This window comes from Rana temporaria, chromosome 2, assembly GCF_905171775.1.
Source record: "Rana temporaria chromosome 2, aRanTem1.1, whole genome shotgun sequence".
Lineage (NCBI taxonomy): Eukaryota > Metazoa > Chordata > Amphibia > Anura > Ranidae > Rana > Rana temporaria.
In genome coordinates, this window is record NC_053490.1 from 397,017,036 (window position 1) to 397,041,710 (window position 24,675).

The 24,675-nt window shown below is 41.7% G+C and overlaps 1 protein-coding gene across 15 annotated transcripts in view; it reads left to right on the top strand.

The window, feature by feature from the left end:
- The window catches only part of CASK (calcium/calmodulin dependent serine protein kinase), a 407,679-nt gene that overhangs the window by 299,356 nt on the left and 83,648 nt on the right, over window positions 1-24,675 (top strand). For all 15 annotated transcript variants that reach the window (XM_040338072.1, XM_040338077.1, XM_040338074.1 and 12 more), the window contains 2 exons: window positions 8,825-9,013; window positions 21,359-21,437. In XM_040338072.1, the coding sequence (XP_040194006.1) occupies window positions 8,825-9,013; window positions 21,359-21,437 (268 nt within the window). The remainder of the gene's footprint in view (window positions 1-8,824; window positions 9,014-21,358; window positions 21,438-24,675) is intronic.

Consider the following 24,675-nt stretch of genomic DNA (forward strand, 5'->3'; position numbering starts at 1 on the left):
GAAATGCCTCTAAACTGAGCTCTTGAACCAATATTTTTGCATTCCAAAAAAGCCTCTAAACTCAACAGCCTAGAAACAACTGTAAACGGCCCTGTGTACATGTACTGATAAGATATCATAGAGGAGGGTTCAAGAGCAGTTGAAAAAAATGCCCAACTGCTCCTAAACATCTGTTTAGCAGCAGCAGTGTATATGAGGCCTAAAATCGCTGTGCCTACCTAAATCATTATAAGGTAGTCAACTAATTGTAAAGCTTAGTTTTTTGTTTGTTTTTTATTTTAATAAAAAAATGGTAACGGTTTTGCACAGAGCAGCCCCAATCCTCCACTTCTCGAGGCCCATCCCAGCGCTCCTTGCTTCCGCCAAGTGCCCCTATAGCAAGCTGCTTGCTTTGGGGGCATTCGCATGCTCTCTTCTGAGCCCTGCTTTGTGTGTCCTGATTGACAGCAGCAGGACCCAATGTCTCCCGCTGCTGTATCTGAGCCAATAAGAAGCGAGAGAGCCTTGGCTCTCATGCACATCACTGGATCAAGATCAGGCTTCAAAAGGTTTATTTATACTGTATATAGTGATACTGGGCTTGGTGAGGGTGAAGCAATACAATAATAGGAGTGGAACAGTTTATTTAATACGTTGCTGCAGCTGGTTTGAGCATTTTTTTTTTTTTTATTATTTATTAGGTTGTGTTTCAGAAATGGATTTGGTTATTCTTGGTTTCTGTTCTGATGAAACCTTCTGCATTGCTTGTAGCAATCTGTTCCTCAGTGTCGTGTGTGTGTGTGTGTGTGTGCTTTAAATATTTATTGAAAGTAAAACTACATTGGGTATGATGCAGCAGGAAGGAGTAGGTTAAAGCCCCATTCTACTTAAAATAGGACGCCCCCCCCCCCCCTTTTATCTCGGAGATGGCCTTTAAGAAACATTGGGGAGTCTCACCTCTGGTGTCCCTGGGTGGGCTGTTGGCGTTTTTACTCGCCATTCAGCAGGTTCTTCTTTGCAGTTGTAGCTTTTATTGCTGCCAGATTGCCAGTTTCTCAATTGCTCCCACTAAAGTTATCTATTTTTAAGATAAATATCCCTTTTCACAGTAGAAACATAATATTAAGCTTTTATACTTCAAGATATATTGGTAACTAGGGATGGCTATCATCAGAATTGGTTTTAAAAATTCTATCTAGATGGTTACTTTTTATATTGTTGTTCAGCTTTATAGTTCAGTGTATCCCCATATTTCAGCAATGCCTCATATTATTGTATAAACTACTTCTTTAAATGAGGAGGGTAAAGGAGACGAAGGGGGGAGACATATGTCTACTGGTAGCTAATTGGCTTTGGTCCTCATCCATTATTTATAGTGCTATTGATCGCAAGGAAGACAAGCAACTAAAGCATTTGCCAATTATATTTCTCAACAGAATGTTCCTTCCATATCTGTAGTACTAGATTCCCCGTATTAACACCCTTCCTATGTGTTATCTGATTCAGCATATCCTTGTATGCTTCATCACTGTATTGCCTGGCTTGCAAATCCTATGTTTGTATAGCACTGTAGTTTTTCTCTCAATCACCTTTCTTCTAGTTGGATAAGTATAATGTGTTAAGCTCATATAATTACTTTTTTTTTCTTTTGAAAACACGACTGTGTACATTAGAGTAATAGAGAACTGAATTGGAGCGTTTATTGGAGGTTGTTTTTGGTATAACTTAATTTTATGTCTTGAAATGCTGGAGCTCAACACCAGCACACAGTATTTAATTTACTTGATACTACCCTGATGCCTTTTATCCTAGTGAAGGGTTTGGAAAACTCTGCAACATGGGTACTGCCTCGTCCAGCTGTAATGTTAGCCATTTTGGGGTGTGGGGGGGTAAAACCGAGGCTTGGTCTCTTTTTTTTTTTTTTTTTTTTTTTTTTACCGCCTGTGTGAAAGAGACCTAAAACCATGATCACACTAGATGCATTCATTTTAGTTTTTTTAGTTTTTTTTTTTTTTTTTAATCCCTTTTTGTTAAACCTTTCAGTCCTTTGTGTTTTTCACCTAAATAAGATCCGCTTTGATTTTATGGTGTCATTTGTTGCCCTGTACTCGCAACCTATAGTAGAGTAAATGTTCATTCACACTAGCACTTCTGCGCTTAGATTTTCTAAACATAGGAACAGTCATCTGGGTTGTTTTTAACAACTTTTGTGCTTTCTAGATCACTTTTTCCTTTAGTTAAATGTTAATGCTTTTAGGTGCATTTTCATATTTTAGGTTGCATTTCAAGTGTAAAATCAAATCCTGAATGTAGGAGAGTGATATTTTCTCTAAATGGCATTAAACTGCACCTAAAATGATGTAAATGAATAGTGTGAATGGCACCACTGAAAAATCATTACATGCGTTTATATTTGTTTAGAAATGCTCTCTAAACCAACGTTGACAGTTCAAGTGTGATTTAGGTCTTAGGCTGGGTTCACCCTTGTGTGATGTTGGACATTGCAAGTAATTTGCACCGCACTGCTGTGCAGATCACATGCAATGTCTGTGCAATGCAAATTCAGCCATACAGATTGTATAGTTGAATTTGCATTGCTTTTGCACCAAAATGCTGATGTGGACTAGAAGGCCTGGCTTTCAGTCCATCGGGTTTAGGTCAGTACTCTGTGCAGGCCAAGTTCCTCCACCCCAAGCTTGCTCATCCATGTCTTTATGGACCTTGCTTTGTGCATTGGTGCACAGTCATGTTGGAACAGGAAGGGGCTATCCCCAAACTGTTCCCACAAAGTTACGAAAATGGAATTGTCCAAAATGTCTTGATATGCTGACGCCTTAACAGTTCCCTTCACTGGAACCAAGGGGCCAAGCCCAACCCCTGAACAACCCCCCCCCCCCTCTCCATAATTCCCCCTGCCACCAAATAATTTGGACCAGTGCACAAAGCAAGGTCCATAAAGACATGATTGAGGAAGTTGGGGGTAGAGGAACTTGACTAACCTGCACCAACAACTCCACCTCAACCCGATAGAACACCTTTGGGATGAATTATAGCAAAGACTACAAGCCAGGCATTCTCATCCAACATCAGTGCCTGACCTCACAAATGCGCTTCTGGAAAAATCGTCAATTGTTCTCATAGACACACTCCTAAACCTTGTGGACAGCCTTCCCGGAAGAGTTGAAGCTGTTATAGCTGCAAAGGGTGGGCCAACTCCTACAGACTAAGAATGGGATGCTATTAACTGCTTGCCGACTGCCCAAGTCGGCTCCCCTGCGCGAGAGCCCGTAGCTCTACGTCGGCTCTCGCGCAGACCACTAGGGGTGCCCCCCGCTCGCCCTCGACTCCTGTGTCCGCCATAATGTCGCAGTACCGAAAAAAAAACCGCTGATCGCCGCCATTACTAGTAAAAAAAAATATTAATAAAAATGCCATAAAAATACCCCCTATTTTGTAAACGCTATAACATTTGCGCAAACCAATCAAACGCTTATTGCGATTTTTTTTTATTTTTTACGAAAAATATGTAGAAGAATACGTATCGGCCTAAACTGAGGAATAAATAATGTTTTTTTTATATATTTTTGGGGGATATATTTATTGTGTGTAAATATTTTATTATATCTTTTCATGTGGCAACACTGAAGAAATTACACTTTTCTACAATGTAAAGTAGTGAGTGTACAGCTTGTATAACAGTGTACATTTTCTGTCGCCTCAAAATAACTCAACACACAACCATTAATGTCTAAACCGCTGGCAACAAAAGTGAGAACAGCCCTAGTTGAAAATGTCCAAATTGGGCCCAAAGTGTCAATATTTTGTGTGGCCCTCATTATTTTCCAGCACTACCTTAACCCTCTTAGGCATGGGGTTCACCAGAGCTTCACAGGTTGCCACTGGAGTCCTTTTCCACTCCTTAACCACTTACCCCCCGGAACATATTGCTGCCTAAAGACCAGAGTACTTTTTGCGATTCGGGACTGCGTCGCTTTAACAGACAATTGCGCGGTCGTGCGACGTGGCTCCCAAACAAAATTGGCGTCCTTTTTTTCCCACAAATAGAGCTTTCTTTTGGTGGTATTTGATCACCTCTGCGTTTTTTATTTTTTGCGCTATAAACAAAAATAGAGCGACAATTTTGAAAAAAATGAATATTTTTTACTTTTTGCTGTAATAAATATCCCCCAAAAAAATATAAAAAAACATTTTTTTTCCTCAGTTTAGGCCGATACGTATTCTTCTACATATTTTTCGTAAAAAAAATCGCAATAAGCGTTTATTGATTGGTTTGCGCAAAAGTTATAGCGTTTACAAAATAGGGGGTATTTTTATGGCATTTTTATTAATATTTTTTTTACTAGTAATGGCGGCGATCAGCGATTTTTTTTTCGGTATTGCGACATTATGGCGGACACTTCGGACATTTTTGACACATTTTTGGGACCATTGGCATTTTTATAGCGATCAGTGCTATAAAAATGCATTAGATTACTATAAAAATGCCACTGGCAGTGAAGGGGTTAACACTAGGGGGCGGGGAAGGGGTTAAGTATGCCTGGGTGTGTTCTTACTGTGGGGGGGGGGGGGGGTGGCCTCACTAGGGGAAACACTGATTTTCTGTTCATACATTGTATGAACAGAAAATCAGCATTTCCCCTGCTGACAGGAACGAGAGCTGTGTGTTTACACACACAGCTCCCGTTCCCCGCTCTGTACCGAGCGATCGCGTGTGCCCGGCGGCGATCGCGCCCGCCGGGCACACGCACGGGAGTCGGGGGCGAGCGGGGAGCGCGCGCGCCTCCGGCGGCGCGCACGCGCCCCCTAGTGGCGGCTATACGATAGGACGTATAGCTACGGGCTCTCGCCCAGGAGAGCCGACCTGCCGCCGTATAATGACGGTGCGTGGTCGGCTACTAGTTAATGATGACATCACAGGATCTGGTGGATGTTGGATGCCTTGCGCTCCTCCACCTTCCGTTTGAGGGTGCCCCACAGATGCTCAATAGGGTTTAGGTCTGGAGACATGCTTGGCCAGTCCACCACCTTTACCCTCAGCTTCTCTAGCAAGGCAGTCGTCTTGGAGGTGTGTTTGGGGTCGTTATGTTGGAATACTGCCCTATGACACAATCTCCGAAAGGGAGGGGATCATGCTCTGCTTCAGTATGTCACAGTACATGTTTGCATTCATGGTTCCCTCAATGAGCTGTAGCTCCTTAGTGCAGGTAGCACTCATGCAGGGAAAATGGCTAATTGGGCCCAATCTAAAATTTCACGTAGAGGTGTACTCACTATTGTTGCCAGCGGTTCAGACATTAATGGCTGTGTGTTGAGGTATTTTTTGTGGACAGCAAATTTACACTGTTATTCAAGTTGTATACTCACTAAATTACATTGTAGCAAAGTGTTATTTCTTCAGTAATCCAACTCAAGGCTTTGGCAATCCTATTACAGTTCCAACGTTAGTTTAGCCAGGTTGTTGCCTGCGTAATTCTTTATTTCCAGCAAATATATGGAAAATGCCTTTTATTTAGTTGCTACCCATACCTATACAAAACAGGATATAACATGGAAACCTGTAGATATATTGCAGTTTGAGCACAAATGACTTTATTCATTAAGAATCAGATTAAATTACCATTGAAAGTAGGAAATGACTGCTAACCAAACCACCCATTGCAGAACTGTGACAGTTAAATTAAAGCGGAAGTTCACCTTAAATTAAAGTACACCTTAATCACAGGTGATCAGTGTGTACATTTCCAGTTCGCTGTCCAACATTTTTTAAATGAAGTCCATACCTTGTTTTCTCCTTTGTGAACAAGGCACTTCCTGGTTCGGCTCCCGCGGGAGTGGGCGTGTCGCTTTAGCTGCGATCGGCCCATTGATTTCTGGGGCGAGTTTGCAATGTCTCCTGGGAGCACAGCGTGATGCTGCCCAGGAGACGATTCCTTAGCTGAAGAGAAGTCTCGCGTGATTTCCTACGTCACATGACTCTTGCAGCCGGTCATCCCGGAAGGATTTGCTTGTTGTCTTCAGAGTGCCCACAAGCAAGATGGAAGCGTCCATGGTGGCGGCTCTAATATTAGGACAGCGAGTACACTATTATATAAGGTAAGAGCGCCAGAAGCATATGAAAAAAATGTTTTCCCGCGGAACCCCCGCTTTAAGTGCGTTGCCAGTTTCTGTATCCACAACTGGTACTTCTAAAACATTGATCCTGTAATAGTAGTGTGCTCTCGTCACACAGCATTGCCCATCTAAAATTGCAATAGTCGTGGGTTAATATTTGTTTTTATTATGCAGAAACAATCTGATTTTGGTTTCAATGCATGCACTGCAGAACTATTCACTCTATTTTACCTAATTTTGTACAGTGTCGACCCTCAGATGGTATTGATATACCACACATTGAGGATTTGTATGAGGAGTCTGGCTACACAGCTAAAACTAAGGTCGCTATTAGGGGGGTTAGAGTCCTGAACCTGAGCTGCGCTCATGGGTGGGGACCTTCTCTGTTATAGCTCATGCTTTGGAAGGTCCTGGAGGAAACAACCCATAGTCCTGCCTTTACTGACCCAGATGCATCTCTGGGGTGTTTTGGCATGGCTTCAATTCAGGAACCTACTTTGGCCTGGGCAAGGAAACCGATCACAGACCTGCTCTACGTTGCAAGGGTTGAAAGCTGAAGTAAAGAATTTTTGTATTTGTTGCATCTGCCAAATAACTTTTTGTTGCACTTCCACAGCTGCTTGGTGCCCCTGCCTATAATTGTGGTTACATTTGAACAGATGGCAATGGATTTGATAGAGGCCTACTGATGAAAATCCACCCATGGTTACCAGTACATATTAGTGATATAGGTCTTTCCTTAACAAAACTATGAAGCTTTACCTCTGCAGAATACCTAGTCCAGAATGATTGCCAGGGAACTCTGCCATGTGTTTACTATAACTAATTTCCCCAGAGAAATTCTCACCGACCAGGGCATGCCATTCATATCAAGGGTTATGGCAGATGTTTCAGATTGGTAGCAGCGTACATCTGTTTCAGATCAAGTAGCTGTGCATATCTGTCTACCATCCACAAATGAATGGCCTCGTCAAACAGAACCCTAAAAATAATGCTTTAAGTGGGTAGTGCAAAAGACTGAGATCACTTGCTATCAGCACTCTTATTTGCAATACATGAGCTGCCTAAGGCCTCCACAGGTTTTTTCACCCTTTGAGCTTCTGTAGGCAGCAGTATAACTCAACAGTCTCTAAATTTCCATATCCCTCAAAAAAGGATTTTACAGTGTGCAGTTACTGTAAAATAATGGCAGTATGCGTAAACAAAAAAAGTGTTCTGTTGTCTACCTTTTTAGTTGAGGGAGTGGGGTTCTGTTAAAACATACCAATGATACGGTCCGGTTTGAAATTGCAACAATTTACAGCTTAAGTGTGTTTTTGTATGAAATACATGTCTTGCATTCACTACACGTTAGGTTATACATAATCGTGCACGTAGAATTTTTTTTTCCATGGAAGAGCAAATGCTAATGATTTTCTGCAAATATTGCTTGACCTTGCAATTGTGCAGAATCATTAGACTACTAAATAATGGTGCCTATGTTTTTGAAAATATGCCCCGTAAAATGAACACAATTAAAAAATGTAATTAAAGTCTGGAATGGCTGTAGATGAAATGCAGCAATTTAACCACTTAAGGACCGCCCCACATGCCTCTACTGCGGCAGGGCAGCTTTTAAACGCATGATCACTTTTGCCTGTCATTGCTCTGGGACACCGCCGGAGCCGTGCTTTCCGCTGTGATTGGACACAGTAGAAGCCAATTAGCGGGTCTAATGGCTCCCGGGAACCCGCCGAACGTTCATAGGAGAAGCAGAACAGTGGTCTGCCTTTGTAAACAAGGCAGACCTCTGCACTGTCAGAGAGGAAGAGAGAGATCTTGTGTTCCTGCTAATCAGGAACACAGATGTGTCTTCCTCCAGTCAATCCACCCCCCACACAGTTAGAAAGCACTCCCTAGAAGCACACTTAACCCTTTGATCATCCCTGATGTTAACCCCTTCCCTGCCAGTGTCATTTATACCTTGACAGTGCATTTTTTTTTCTTGGCACTGATCACCGTATTGGTGTCACTTAGTGTCAGATTTGTCCACTGCAATGTCGCAGTCCAGCTAAAAATCACTGATCGCCACCATTGCTAGTAAAAACAATAGAAATAAGTCCATAAATCTATCCTATTGTTTGTAGACGCTACAACACTTGCGCAAACCAATCGGTATATGCTTTTTGGGATTTTTTGTCAAAGAAATAAAGCAGAATACATATTGGCCTAAATTGATGAAGACATTTTTTTTTTATTGGGTATGTAAATATAAATATTTGTTATTTCAAAATTGTCGCTCTTTTTTTATTTTATTTATAAATTTGTTAAGTAAAAAACACAGAGGTGATCAAATACCACCAATAGAAAGCACTATTTGTGGGGGGGGGGGGACATAATTTCTATTTGGTTACAGCATCGCACGAGCCGTATCGCAAAAAATTACCTGGTCATTAAGGGGTTAAAATCTTCTGGGACTGAAGTGGTTAAGTGGCACATTGGCCCCCCATTTGTGGTTCTTAAGTAGTCAAAAGCAATCATGTTGTTTACATTTTGTATTTATAGAGTGCAGGCATATGCAACAACTGTTTGTTTAGGATTACATATGTGAAATTTAATGCAGTTTCCGTGCTATTTTTATTTTTTAATTAATAAATGCTTTCTCAACATTGACTATTTTTTTTGTCTTGCACATTTAAATGCATAAAAATAATAATGTTGTATTTATTTTAAGGCCTTACTACAAACTCATGATGTGGTAGCCCATGAAGTTTACAGTGATGATGCACTAAGAGTTACGCCCCCTCCAACATCTCCCTACCTGAACGGAGATTCTCCAGAAAGTGCAAACGGTGATATGGATATGGAAAACGTTACACGGGTCAGATTGGTGCAATTCCAGAAGAATACAGATGAACCTATGGTAAGTCGATTAACTCCAGGGCAATCAATTGGTTATTTATGATAACTCCCCAAATGTGTTTTGTTTTTGTTTTGTTTTTTAATTATCGTTCAAGCTGAACACCAGGCAAACGGCTAAATACACAGGGGAAATAAATAAATGGTGGCTTTTTTACCTGCCTTTACTTGTTTATTTTTTGGCCCCATGCCATCCCCAGCCTGTAACTGGACAGTGAAAGGAGAAGCAGCAGACTTACCCGTTTGGTTAAGCTGCCTTTTCCCTTCCCCTTTGCGCTCCCCAATACAGGGGATTGCAAGAGGCTGATACCAAATTAAATTCAAGTAGACATTCTGCTTGCATTTAAAGTAATAGTTAACCCACAACCGTAAAATCGGCCTGTATATGTGGTAAAGCATGCTTGTTATACTCACTGTGGAACCTAATCCTCCACACTGTGTAAAAAGGCTTTTGATCCTGTCTTCTTTGATCCTCCCCTTCCACTGTCCCCAATCTATCTTTTGAAAAGACAGAGCCTTTGGAGTCACAAGTGTGTAGTGCTAGAGTTTTTTTTTTCCTTGGAAGGGTGCATGTGATTGGCACAGGGCCAATCAGCATTGTCCAGACAGTGTCAGGGGTCCTGAAGCCTCACAGGACAGTGGGCGTAGAATGAAATCTACTCCTACAAGCTTTAACCAAATAATTATATATACTGCTGATGGGAAAAGGTATTTAGCAGCTTATGGTTACTAAAATAACTGCATTTCCATAGTCTGTGTACTGTGGGAGGACCAGATATAGTAAATGCAGGGTCCTGGGTTTAGTAACACTTAAGTGTATGAATAATATATTATTAACAGAGCTGTATTGATTTTTGCCCTTTGTTCTGGTTTAGGTTTAACAATCATTTAAAAAGTATCCTAACCTAACTTGCCTCTATTTATTCTACTCTGTTCATCCTTGCCTAGATGATATTTTAAAATATGCCTGTCCAGTAGAGAGCAGTTCTGACTGTGCCGCATCCTAATTATCTAAACACTTACTAGTCAACTACAATTACTAACAGGCATTTGAAGAAGGCAATGGTGTGGGTTACTAGTGGCTTAGCATGTTGTACATTATGTGGTAACATTGGAGTGTAATCTGTTTTTATCACTGCCCAGGCCCATTTTCACTGGGGGATGGGTGGACAGAAAGCCCCAAGACACATCAGCACTTCTGTAATAATGGCATTCTGTTTTTATATGAACGACTGTCAGTTAGGACATGGTAGTTGCAGATACCCTGGAATGTAAAAAAAATTGCCAGTAAAAGCAAGCTATGTATTAATCGGGCATACGCAAAGTTGGAGATATGGCTCCCTATGCACTTCTTAATTTTAATCTGTGCCTGGAGTTCAGCTTTAATAAATTAGAGCCCATTCACACCTAGGCGTTTTGTCGCCTGTAGTGTGACGCCCTCTGCCCCCCCGACACGCCAGAGGGATGATTTAACTTTGCCCTCTATGGAGATGGTTCACATCTCCTTGCCAAACGCCTGCCGCCTGAAAAAAAGTCCCGGACCTTTTTTTCAGGCGGCTTTCGGCGTTCGGCATAGGAGATGGGAACCATCTCCATAGGGGGACAATCTAGAGGGCACATCTAGGCGGACAATCGCGGCGTTTTGTCGCCGCAAATCGCGGTACAAAACGCCGCTATTTGACGCCGCAATTCACGAGACAAAACGCAGCGATTTTGTCCGCCTAGATGTGAATGCAGCCTTAATCTAACTGTGGCTGCTTCTTTCAACTGTCAGGATTCCTTATTTTAAGTACTTTTGTAATTTTTTTTTGCAATTCTATACCTGCTAAATTGGACTTGTGTTTAAAAATTTTCGCTTTCATAGATTAGTCAGGCACAACTCAGGAATACCAACTCAGATTCTTTTTTATTATTTTTTTAATGCAAACAAAGTACCTCTTTCCTAAACGTATATCAAATGATCATCTTAGAATACTGGGTTTTATGCGGTTGCCTTCGGGTGATTGAACACTGGCAAGAAAAGCCCTTAACCCCCTATCAAGTCTCAGTTTTTTGCCAGTGTGCTTAGAAGAACAAACCACCTCCTTTCTGTTCTGAGAGCAGAAAATCATTTTTTTTTTATCTTAAACATACTGTACAGGACATAGGCAGAATTATTCATTGTGACAAGCAAAGTCATAATACAGTACAACATGACAGGCTCTCCCTGTATCTCTGACCATTACTGAAAAAAACAGGGCTGGATTTAGCCTATGTGCACCTTACAGTCCAGACTTTTCAAACATGGCAGCACTTATACAGGGAGTGCAGAATTATTAGGCAAGTTGTATTTTTGAGGATTAATTTTATTATTGAACAACAACCATGTTCTCAATGAACCCAAAAAACTCATTAATATCAAAGTTGAATATTTTTGGAAGTAGTTTTTAGTTTGTTTTTAGTTTTAGCTATTTTAGGGGGATATCTGTGTATGCAGGTGACTATTACTGTGCATAATTATTAGGCAACTTAACAAAAAAAATATATATACCCATTTCAATTATTTATTTTTACCAGTGAAACCAATACAACATCTCAACATTCACAAATATACATTTCTGACATTTAAAAACAAAACAAAAACAAATCAGTGACCAATATAGCCACCTTTCTTTGCAAGGACACCCAAAAGCCTGCCATGCATGGATTCTGTCAGTGTTTTGATCTGTTCACCATCAACATTGCGTGCAGCAGCAACCACAGCCTCCCAGACACTGTTCAGAGAGGTGTACTGTTTTCCCTCCTTGTAAATCTCACATTTGATGATGGACCACAGGTTCTCAATGGGGTTCAGATCAGGTGAACAAGGAGGCCATGTCATTAGTTTTTCTTCTTTTATACCCTTTCTTGCCAGCCACGCTGTGGAGTACTTGGATGCGTGTGATGGAGCATTGTCCTGCATGAAAATCATGTTTTTCTTGAAGGATGCAGACTTCTTCCTGTACCACGGCTTGAAGAAGGTGTCTTCCAGAAACTGGCAGTAGGACTGGGAGTTGAGCTTGACTCCATCCTCAACCCGAAAAGGCCCCACAAGCTCATCTTTGATGATACCAGCCCAAACCAGTACTCCACCTCCACCTTGCTGGCATCCGAGTCGGACTGGAGCTCTCTGCCCTTTACCAATCCAGCCACGGGCCCATCCATCTGGCCCATCAAGACTCGCTCTCATTTCATCAGTACATAAAACCTTAGAAAAATCAGTCTTGAGATATTTCTTGGCCCAGTCTTGACGTTTCAGCTTGTGTGTCTCGTTCAGTGGTGGTCGTCTTTCAGCCTTTGTTACCTTGGCCATGTCTCTGAGTATTGCACACCTTGTGCTTTTGGGCACTCCAGTGATGGCCAAACTGGTGGCAAGTGGCATCTTGGCAGCTGCCCGCTTGACTTTTCTCAGTTCATGGGCAGTTATTTTGCGCCTTGGTTTTTCCACACGCTTCTTGCGACCCTGTTGACTATTTTGAATGAAACGCTTGATTGTTCGATGATCACGCTTCAGAAGCTTTGCAATTTTAAGAGTGCTGCATTCCTCTGCAAGATATCTCACTATTTTTGACTTTTCTGAGCCTGTCAAGTCCTTCTTTTGACCCATTTTGCCAAAGGAAAGGAAGTTGACTAATAATTATGCACACCTGATATAGGGTGTTGATGTCATTAGACCACACACCTTCTCATTACAGAGATGCACATCACCTAATATGCTTAATTGGTAGTAGGCTTTCGATCCTATACAGCTTGGAGTAAGACAACATGCATAAAGAGGATGATGTGGTCAAAATACTCATTTGCCTAATAATTCTGCACTCCCTGTAAGGCGCTTCCTCCCACCCTCTCACAATTGTGATTCATTACAAGATGGTCCACATCTGGGTTACTGCGTTCCCCTTACAGAGATGCTTACCATGTACTTTGCACCTTATTCCATGACATTCTCACACTTGTAGCCATGTTGGAGACCAGGTGAAAGGGAGTCAATGCAAAATCAGACATTAGCTCTGCCAAAGGCCTGCACAAAACATAAATTCAGAGTGATAATGCTTCCAACGAAAAGAACCAGCTTTAATATCAGTCTCTACATCCTGTTTCAAATCTATTTTAGGCACACAACAAAAGGCCTATTTGACTAAAGCAAAATTCTCTGACTCTTTGTTGCATTTTTTCAGTCAGCTTTTGACCTTAATACAGCCATCTCTGTCCAGGCGCCTGAAATGCCATGCCTCTCCCCCTTCTCCTGTTTCTCAACTGCAGTTGGACCCTGATATGCCAGTCCTTGAGGATACAGACAAAGAGGGAAATATATAGGATTATGAGGCAGTACTAGAGGAAGCTCCAGAAGATTTTACTCCCCCAGGTTGTCACTATATCAAAGAGGGAGCTTCAAACTACGTGCCTGCTAATGTTGAAAAGTTGTAGTATTGTGCAAGCTGACGCTCCTCTATCTCACCAGGCCCCCTTGGGTACAAAACCTTGCAAAACATTTGCTGGTCATGAAAAGATATAATATGCAGTCTGACAACTGGGTCACTCCTGAAATATTTTTTATAGGCACAACCCTGCAACCAGCTATTCAGTATTTCAAACTGCATGTAACCGGACAATCAACATAACCCTGGAATTCAGAATCATGCTGTTATATAGCAATTGCCTTCTGCTCCGCGTTTTTGTGCGGATGCCCTAGGCCTTGAACATGTCAGACAAAATGGCTCTAGTCTCCATTCACATGCCTTAAATCTTATGGCTAAAGCTGCCTGCAAAAGGCACCTCACACGTTTGCCATTTCAAGGAAAACATTTGTTTGGTGAGGCACTTAGGCTCCATTCACACCTAGGCAGACAAATTTGCGGCGTTTTGTCGCCGCAAATCGCGGTACAAATAGCAGCGCTTTGTACCGCGATTTGCGGCGACAAAACGCCGGTATTGTCCGCCTAGATGTGCCCCAGATTGACCCCCTCTATGGAGATGCTTCCCATCTCCTAGCCGAACGCCGCCTGAAAAAAAGGTCCGGGACCTTTTTTCAGGCGGCAGGCGTCCGGCGTTCAGCGTTGGAGATGTGAACCATTCTCCATAGAGGGACATGTGTTTTCGTCCCTCTGGCGGCAGCGGCGTAGCACTAAAGGCGTAAAAACGCCTAGGTGTGAATGGGGGCTTAAAGTGGAAGTAAACCCTTCTATCGTCTTTAGCAAAGGAAGCTGCCATCTTTGCCTCTGTTTAGATTTCAACTGTCATGATGTGCTGCGCATGTGATCAGTTATGACACCAGCCATTGGATGGTTTGACAGTTTGAGAGCACAACCGATGTGACCGTTACATTTTCGACTATTTTGAAACTGTTAAATCGATGAGTTTACTTCAACTTTAACCAAATTATCAAAGATGTCACAGATGCAAAGATTTTACTTCCACAGCGCAAGGTCCCGAAATCACCTGCTTCATCGGCCCCAAGCTCCTTAACACACAACACCTCTCCATTCGAATCAGGCTTCAACTTTAACCACTTACAGACCACCCACCACAGGAACACGTCGCTACTTTGGAGAGGAATACCGTTGTTATGGTAGCAGCTAGCTACCATAACACAGTACCCTCTAAAAGCGGGCGATCCGCTTTCAGATAAAAGCCATCTCTATGTCGGATATGGGAGAGCCCCCCCCCCGTTGCTTTTCGGTGCCCTCCTTTTCTTACTGAATTTTTGTCTAAATTTGAGATATGAGATCTTTTTGACCCCAGATCTCATATTTCAGAGGAACTGTCATGCTTTTTTCTATTACGGGATGTTTACATTCCTTGTAATAGGAATAAAAATTATCCAATTATTTTTTATTTTAAATTGTGTCAAAATCAAAAAATGTACGTAAAAAAATGTAAAGCGCCCTGTCCCGACGAGCTTGCGCGCATAAGCGAACACACACGTGAGCAGCACCCGCATATGAAAATGGTGTTCAAACCACACGTGAGTTATTGCTGAGATCGTTAGAGCGAGAGCAATAAGTCCAGGGTCAGACCTCCTCTGTAACTCAAAACATGCAACCTGTAGAATTTTTTAATCATCGCCTATGGAGATTTTTAAGGGTAAAAGTTTGTCGCCATTCCACGAGCGGGCGCAACTTTGAAGCGTGACATGTTGGGTATCAATTTACTCAGCGTAAAATATTATCTTTCACAATATACAGTGAGGAAAATAAGTATTTGAACACCCTGCTATTTTGCAAGTTCTCCCACTTGGAAATCATGGAGGGGTCTGAAATTGTTATTGTAGATGCATGTCCACTGTGAGAGACATAATCAAAAAAAAAATTCCAGAAATCACAATGTATGATTTTTTTAACTATTTATTTGTATGATACAGCTGCAAATAAGTATTTGAACACCTGAGAAAATCAATGTTAATATTTGGTACAGTAGCCTTTGTTTGCAATTACAGAGGTCAAACGTTTCTTGTAGTTTTTCACCAGGTTTGCACACACTGGAGGAGGGATTTTGGCCCACTCCTCCACACAGATCTTCTCTAGATCAGTCAGGTTTCTGGGCTGTCGCTGAGAAACACGGAGTTTGAGCTCCCTCCAAAGATTCTCTATTGGGTTTAGGTCTGGAGACTGGCTAGGCCACGCCAGAACCTTGATATGCTTCTTACAGAGCCACTCCTTGGTTATCCTGGCTGTGTGCTTCGGGTCATTGTCATGTTGGAAGACCCAGCCTCGACCCATCTTCAAAGCTCTAACTGTGGGAAGGAGGTTGTTGCCCAAAATCTCGCAATACATGGCCCCGGTCATCCTCTCCTTAATACAGTGCAGTCGCCCTGTCCCATGTGCAGAAAAACACCCCCAAAGCATGATGCTACCACCCCCATGCTTCACAGTAGGGATGGTGTTCTTGGGATAGAACTCATCATTCTTCTTCCTCCAAACACGGTTAGTGGAATTATGACCAAAAAGTTCTATTTTGGTCTCATCTGACCACATGACTTTCTCCCATGACTCCTCTGGATCATCCAAATGGTCATTGGCAAACTTAAGACGGGCCTTGACATGTGCTGGTTTAAGCAGGGCAACCTTCCGTGCCATGCATTATTTCAAACCATGACGTCTTAGTTTATTACCAACAGTAACCTTGGAAACGGTGGTCCCAGCTCTTTTCAGGTCATTGACCAGCTCCTCCCGTGTAGTTCTGGGCTGATTTCTCACCTTTCTTAGGATCATTGAGACCCCACGAGGTGAGATTTTGCATGGAGCCCCAGTCCGAGGGAGATTGACAGTCATGTTTAGCTTCTTCCATTTTCTAATGATTGCTCCAACAGTGGACCTTTTTTCACCAAGCTGCTTGGCAATTTCCCCGTAGCCCTTTCCAGCCTTGTGGAGGTGTACAATTTTGTCTCTAGTGTCTTTGGACAGCTCTTTGGTCTTGGCCATGTTAGTAGTTGGATTCTTACTGATTGTATGGGGTGGACAGGTGTCTTTATGCAGCTAATGACCTCAAACAGGTGCATCTAATTTAGGATAATAAATGGAGTGGAGGTGGACATTTTAAAGGCAGACTAACAGGTATTTGAGGGTCAGAATTCTAGCTGATAGACAGGTGTTCAAATACTTATTTGCAGCTGTATCATACAAATAAATAGTTAAAAAATCATAAATTGTGATTTCTGGAAAAAAAAATTTGGATTATGTCTCTCACAGTGGACATGCACCTACGATGACAATTTCAGACCCCTCCATGATTTCCAAGTGGGAGAACTTGCAAAATAGCAGGGTGTTCAAATACTTATTTTCCTCACTGTATAAAAAAAATTGGGCTGACTTTACTGTTGTCTTATTTTTTTAATTAAAAAAAGGGTTTGTTTTTTTTTCAAAAAAAGTGCGCTTGTAAGACCTCTGTGCAAATACGGTGTGACAAAAAGTATTGCAACGGCTGCCATTTTATTCTTTAGGGTGTTAGAAAGAAAAATATATGTTTGGGGTTTCTAAGTAATTTACGAGCAAAAAATAATGTTTTTAACTTGTAAACACCAAATCTCAGAAAGATGCTCAGTCCTTAAGTGGTTAAAATCTAATTTTCAACCCTTAATTTCAGCACAAGACTTGGCCCACCAAGACCAACAAGGCTTCCCAAAAACCCTCTCCACAATAACGGGGCACCCTCAGTCAGTTTTTTTTCTTAGAGTTGGGGACAACTGTGACAGTTGGTCTCTCTTGACCACAGGCATCCCAGGCCTTTGGTTTTAACAGGGTAAAAAAAAAAAATTCTAAACTCTAAAAACTTTCTTTAAATCAACCATAAAAATCACTTGACGAATTCCTTAAAACTCCAAAATTTTGCCTTATTACCTCTCTGGGACAAGGGGACATCCAAGATGCCCATCTACTTTTCCTATTTATCCTCTTCATCAGCACTTTAACCGCTTCGCATTGGCAGACAACCACTTCCAGTTTCACACTGCCCTTTGGCCTGTCCTTCTCCCAAAGTATTCACATATGTCTTGGCAGCACTGCTTGCTCTGCTCAGAACTCAGGGCACCCAGGCCACGGGATATCTAAATGACCTCAAGGATTTATCTCCTTGCAGCTATCAGAATATGTGTACACGATTCAGATGCTCCAGGCCTTTGGTTGGGTAATATATTTCAACAAATCTGCTCTCCAGCCTTCCATTCGACTGGAATACTTGCGCTTGGTTCTGTATACATCCCAAGTAAAAGTCTTTCTATCAGAAAAGAAAGTTCTTACTCGAAGAACACATGCTAGAGAATTGAGTTTCAAGAGACATTGCACATTAAAATTCTCCATATAAGTTCTAGGCCTAATGGTAGTTTGCTTCAAAGCAGAACCATTCGCCCATTTCCATTCAAGAACTCTCCAACAAAACGGACTCCCCTATTTGCCACACATGGTCTTGAAAAGATCAAGGATAGACACGTAGAAGTACTTTGGGAAGGTGCCCCAGACGAGGGTTCTTTAAAAAAAAAAAAAAAACTTTTTAAGTGCAGTTACCTTTTTCGTTTATGGGCTTGTTCGTGCTGGGTGGACTTGCAGTACACGCTTTTCAAAAGGCAATCAAAATAAATGGATATCATCACTGATTTTAACCCTTTCATGCGTAAATTAATGAAAGCCACAGTCAGAATTTGTTTTCAGGATTGTTGGAACGCACGTCCACTTGAGTGGAATGCATGCATTTGAGTTTTAACTGAAGACTTGACTCGGATGGAAATTCTATTATGCTCTGCATTTGAGCCCTCTGCAGGTCTAACCACTTGCCTTCCAGGCAGGCTCTGACATTGACATACATGTAAGAATCTGATCCTCTCAGCCCGGAACAAAAGGGAACAATACATAGGAACATGGACTGGATGGAATCAGTTTGTAAACACGGAAGAAGGGAAGAGACTACTGGAGGAGGAGAGTGGGTAGTAAAGAACCCTTTTTGGGTAGGAATATGTTGGGAAAGGTCGAAGGGTTTAAGTGGGAGAGGTCCCCTGTCTCCGGCGAGGAGGAGGAGGGGGGGGTTTTGGGTTAGGGAGGGGTTAAGTAGGGTGATTATGAAAGGGCAAGGGAAAAGAGGGGAGAGTGATGCCAGGGGTTGATATGGTGGTACTAAGAAATGGGAACAGAAGTTAAGGGTAAAAGGTGGACTGGTATGTGAACAGGGTTAGGGGACTAAGGATTGTTTTTTTTTTCTTTTTTTTTGGTTTATTTTAAGTTGCTTGGAACCCCTCTTGTTTTCTTTACCAACCTTACATAAAAGTGTAGTGTGAAGAACTACATATATATGTTGCTGTTCCCATTGTATATGTTATGTTAACCGTCTGTGAAACTGTTATATAAAGAAAAAGGAGAAATAAAGTATAAATATGAAAAAAAAAAGAATCTGATGGTTGAACGAAAAAATAATAAATAAATAAAAGATAAATAAAAGATAATTGTTCTCTTTTGAAGCAGCAATAGATCAGCTAGCAATACTCTAAAACCATACATGTAAAACACTTTCCTCAGTGTTCACAATCATCAAACCTAAGAAATATCCATGTAAAACCACAATACACCACTTGTAATTTATGATTGAAATAAAGTCCCAAAAAAGGTCATTTTATATATTTAAAATAATAAAGTGATAAAAAGTCCATAAAACTGCTTGTGAAAACAAAAGATCCAAATTCTCTTGTGCCAGGATGTGAGTAAACCAATCCAGCCACCACCAGAAAATATAGCCAAACACATACCCTGTTATTTGACCCCTAAATCACTAAACTCAAACAGCTACACCTCTTCCGGCATGGACCATATAAAAATAAGAAAGCACACTTGCACGTAGCATGATACTGTTTAAAAACTACTATTTAATCTTCATCTATATGCTTTCAATAAAAAGTTTGTGTGCAAACATTTAAAAAAACTTGCGATATATACAAAATGGTGCTATCGACATCAGTAACCTGTGCATATGCGCAATAACAAGGTCAGGCCCTGTGCCCCACAGGGGACTTCTATTTCACGTCAGGAGAAATGGAAGCCCTGGGTGGGACACAGCGTCTGAAATTCTTATGTTTTCGGGCTGGTTACTGATGCCGCCATTTTGTATATTGCAAGTGTTTCAAAGTTTGTTTTTTGGACGCAAACTATTTTTGAAAGCATATACACTAAGATTATTTATTTTTATTTTTTTAAACCTTATCACACTATGTACGGTGTGCCTTCCTTTTTAATATGTTCCATGTGGAAAAAGGTGTAGCGGTTTGAGTGGCTGGATACCTGCAATGGCACGGTTCTGTGGTATCAGATGTGTGCCCTGGAAACCATCTATGTGTCCTGCGAGTTGTCCTTGAGATCCTGAGAAAGACCTCTGAGTGGGTCTGGAGTATGCAGGAGCATGTGATGGTGGTATAGCAAGTGCTTTTTACCAACCTTTTTTGGGACTTTATTTCAAACATAGGCGTGTGCAATGGGTGTGCCAGGTGTGCCTGGGCACACCCTAATCCTGGGATTGGCAACCTGTCATTGGTGGGCAGGTGACAGGTAAACCACAATACTTCCTTGCCGACCCTCAGAGCCTGGACAGGAGTGGTGGCGGGGGTGCAATTTAGTGGAACCGATCTGCATTTTCCTCCTGCAGAAGCTGAAAGTAGACTTCTCCTCCTCTCCCTTTTGTCAACATTCAGCTGCCACAGGAGGAACATATAGGGGATTGGTACTAATATATGCCACCCCTTAATTCTTTGTTGCTCTTCCTTCTGTTGCCCGGGTCCCCATGTGCTCCCTTGCTCCCCCTTTCCTCCAATTGTTTCAGGATGGAGAGCGGGGAAGAGGCCAGTAAATATTTCAAATGCATATGTGTTGGAGCTTTGAGGTGCACACCCTAATGCAATAGGCTGCACACACCTATGATGTCAAACATAAATTTCATGTGGTGTGTTGTGGATTTAAAGGGACAATATCTAGGTTTTAAGTTTGTGAACACTGAGAATAGCGCTTTATAGGTATGGTTTTAGATTAACATCTGTATGTGAGTATTTGTTAGCAGCTTTCAGTTTACATTTTATTTAATGCTGAGTTGTGTTTTATCACACATTGTGAGTAGTGTTTTTAGCAAAGGGTTTTTTGTTTTTTAATTCAACTGGAAATATTGTATAGAATGGCTGTACCTATCGCAAGGGCATTATTCAATTTTAGTCAGAGCTGCACAGTTTGTTTTAATATACAGGCGCCCCTTATCTACTTAGGCAGGCTGTTTGGTAAAAGTGAAACCTAACTCTTTAAGATAAATGCAGATTGCTTGTTCGTTTTTGATCAATTTCCCCACAATGTATGGCTTTTCTCCAGTGGGTAGGTTCTAACACTATGATCACTGTTATAGGCTATCATAGTGATTAGAGGCTTACATGTCCACCTCCTCACCCTCTGACTGGACAGTGAAGCATGTTGCTTTTCCCTCTGAGCTCTGTTGTACAGACAGGACTTAAAGAGACTGACACCAAGTTAAATTCAGGCATTCACACTTTGTGTGTAGTAAGTATATATGTAGCAATGATTACAGAGCTTTGTTCACTTTTGTCTTTGAGCCTTAGTTGTGCCTTAAAAATGTGTTGGCCATCATTTTCATTTGTAACACATTGAAATTATTTGTCAATAATCATATGCTTCAACTGAGATGATTGCCAAGCATTTAAATTGCAAAAGGTGGATACTGCTAATGTGGTTTAATCCTAATAGCAATTTTCCTGTGATAATGAGTTGTTAATAGACTTAGGGGACGCTTTTAGTTTTTTTTTTTTAGTTTTTTTTTTTGTATGACAGATTTGTAAAGCATTTTAAATTTGTTTCAATAGGGTATAACGCTAAAGATGAATGAGCTGAACCATTGTATTGTTGCAAGAATTATGCATGGAGGAATGATTCACAGACAAGGTACTGTACCATACTTGCAGATCTTATCATTTTGTAGCTGCCTAAGCGGTCATGCTTTTCGCAGTATTTCTAACCCTGTCACACCTCAGTGAGTTTTTACTATTAGGTTATGAATGAGTGCTGCTTGAATGAAGGCTGAACAGTGAACACTATAAAAATGTCTACTAATCAGCTCAGCCTGCAAACTCATTTGTAATCAGCTCCATTGTTATGACTATACTGTTCATACTTTAGAGCTGGTATTTGTGAAATTAGTGTAAAATTAATACATTTTCAGTCAAACAACTGCTGAGAGCCTTGGCACTCTCATTTTATCAAACTGAGGCATGAAATTGTGCATGAACATTGTTTAATAATACAATTCAAGATCTTTGATGTCAACAGAGAGTTGTGATTATTTTAAATTATTTATCGGTTTCTGAACTTAAATTACTATTTTCATCTTTGTTAAATAGAAAATGTCAAAATTAGAATTTCAAATAGCATGTCATACATTTGCATATTGTTATTATCGTATTAAGTGAAACCTATACTGAGAGAAACCCAAAAGCTTCCATTTCTGACTACTTCTGAAAATGCTAGTTGCCTGGCTTAGCTGGTTGCGGTGCTTTGAATCACCTGTAACTAGCATGATGCATAAATCAGAACCGAGTCAGAGTTCCCTATTGTAAATATTTTGTACAGGGTCTGTTGGAAGTCAAAATCACAGGCAACTAGTATTTTGAAATGTGGAGGTAAGTAATGGTCACCTCTGTACTTTAATACCAGTTTCCTTTTAAGATGGAATGGTTTATACTGCCATAGATATTAGAACAGTGAGCCTAGCACGTGGCCCTGCCACGTTTTTGACGCAATTTCAGGGAGACTTGAGGTCTATGAACTTGAACTCGCATCAAAGTCGGACCAAAGTAGTGCAGAAACTACTTTGAAGTCGTACTAATATGAATGGATGTTATTGGAAATCATGGGGAACGACTTGTCATGCGACTTTGCAGTCCCAAGTCGTAGGACAATTTGGAAAGTGTGAAAAAGGTCTTAACGAACTCTAATGTTGGTTATGGTAGGTGCCCATTACCTTTCATTCCTTTATTTAAAGTTGATCTCCAGGTTTCCTGTCACTTTAAATAGTTTGGACCAAGCTAATCCAAATAAACTATTTTCTTCACGAACTGTTGCATTGCCCCTAAGTGCTGTATGAACTCTATGTAGCTTCAGCGACATACAGTACAAAGTACTGGGTTCTGGCTGTGAGACAAAGACATCCCGTCTCACACCCGAAACAAAATAGTTGGTTTAAGTGGCATTTAGCCACTCATAGGCCGCTTTGTATTCTGTGAACAAATACAAAAGCTCCCTCCTTATTGACCAAATCGGAGATCATGTCATCAGCCTGCCATTCTGCCTCAGCCAATCACAGGAAGTTTTGTATCGATTCACAGAATACATAACTGCCTATGAATGGCTGAGCAACTTCTGAGCAAAAACGAACAATGAGGAAGTGAAAAGAGGAATGTCTGCAGGTAAAGGATGCTTATTATGAAAAACATTTTTTTCCTTTATAACCCTTTAAAGCCAGTGTTTCCATAAAATAGCCATGCAACTACCATTTTCAAAGGGAAAGGTTTACGATATGTGCTGACACATGCACACACATTTCTTGAGTTAGACAAAGGATGCCAAAAGTCAAAGTTTGAAATATTGATGCACTTCAAATATGTTATTATTTTGCCAGGTATTTTCTGTGCAGCATTTCTATAATGTGTTCTACAACAGCTTAGAGACCTCTTCATTCACGCCTCTCTGTTTTGAAATGGAGCTAATTCAGAAGGAAATTGTTTGAAAGGGGGGCGTAGGATGATGGAAGGATGTTGTTTTGTTAACTTTAATAACTTTTTACCGTAACGTTAATTTTTTATGGTTTTTACAGTGGAATCTCTGTAGGTCACATAAAGCTTGAAATTCAGTCAAACCATTAAACACACTTAAAATATTGTAAATTATTTTACGTTTTTGTCATTGCCTTTAGTGAATCGGATCTAGACTGTATAGCCAAGTTGGGAACCCCACTTTTCTTAAGCCCCTTTCACACGGACGACTGTTCTGCCGCAGTTAAAAACATGTTTTTCTGCTGGAATTCAAGACTCCAGGCACAGCGGTCAGCTGCATTTGTACAGTGCGATTAGCTGCGGTTAGTCGCAGCACGATATTGAACGGGGATCCGACTTGGATCCCTGCCAATACCAAGCACTGTGTATGGTATGAATCTTGAGGGGGAACTCCACGCCAAATTTCAAATAAAAAAACGGCATGGGTTCCCCCTCCAAGAGCATACCAGGCCCTTGGGTCTGCTATGGATTTTAAGGGGAACCCCCGTACGCCGAAAAAATGTTGATGAGGACAGAGCCTCTTCCCGACAACCCTGGCCGTTGGTTGTCTGGGTCTGCGGGCGGGGAGCTTATCGGAATCCGGGAGCCCCCTTTAATAGATCCCAGCCCCCCACCCTAGGTGAATGAGTATGGGGTACATCGTACCCCTACCCATTTACCTGGAGGAAAAAACGCACTACACAGGTTTTTAAAGTAATTTATTAGTCAGCTCCGGGGGTCTTCTTTCCGACTTCTCCGCTCTTTTCCATCATGCTCCGGGTGGTGACAACATAAGGGGGCGGATATCACCCGGTGACCCCTGCCCCCTTATGTCGTCGCCACCCGGAGCATGATGGGACTGTGACGCCATAAGAGGCCTATATAAATCGGTGCGAGCCGTGCACCCGGCATTACAGCGGGAGGAAGCGACGTGTCAACATCGAAGAAGAGAAGAGGGAAGATGATGACAGAAGACCGGCCCCCGCTGGTAAAAGATCTGCAAGAAGACAGCGAGGGCCCCGGGAGAACAGAACAAGATGGCGGTGAAGACCACTCCCCCCCCCTCCGGCAGAAGAGAACAGAGAAGATAGCAGTGAAGACCGGGGCCCCCGCTTATCAAAGAGCTTAAAAGAAGAAAGCAGGGGCCCCAACAGAACAAGACGGCGGTGAAGACCGGCCCCCCCCCCTGGCAGAAGAGAACAGAGAAGACGGCAGTGAAGACCGGGCCCCCGCTTGAAAAGAGCTTAAAAGAAGAAAGCGGGGGCCCTGGCAGGACGTCCCCCGAAAGAGCGGAGAAGCCGGAAGAAGACCCCCAGAGCTGACTAATAAATTACTTTAAAAACCTGTGTAGTGTGTTTTTTGATTTTTTTTCC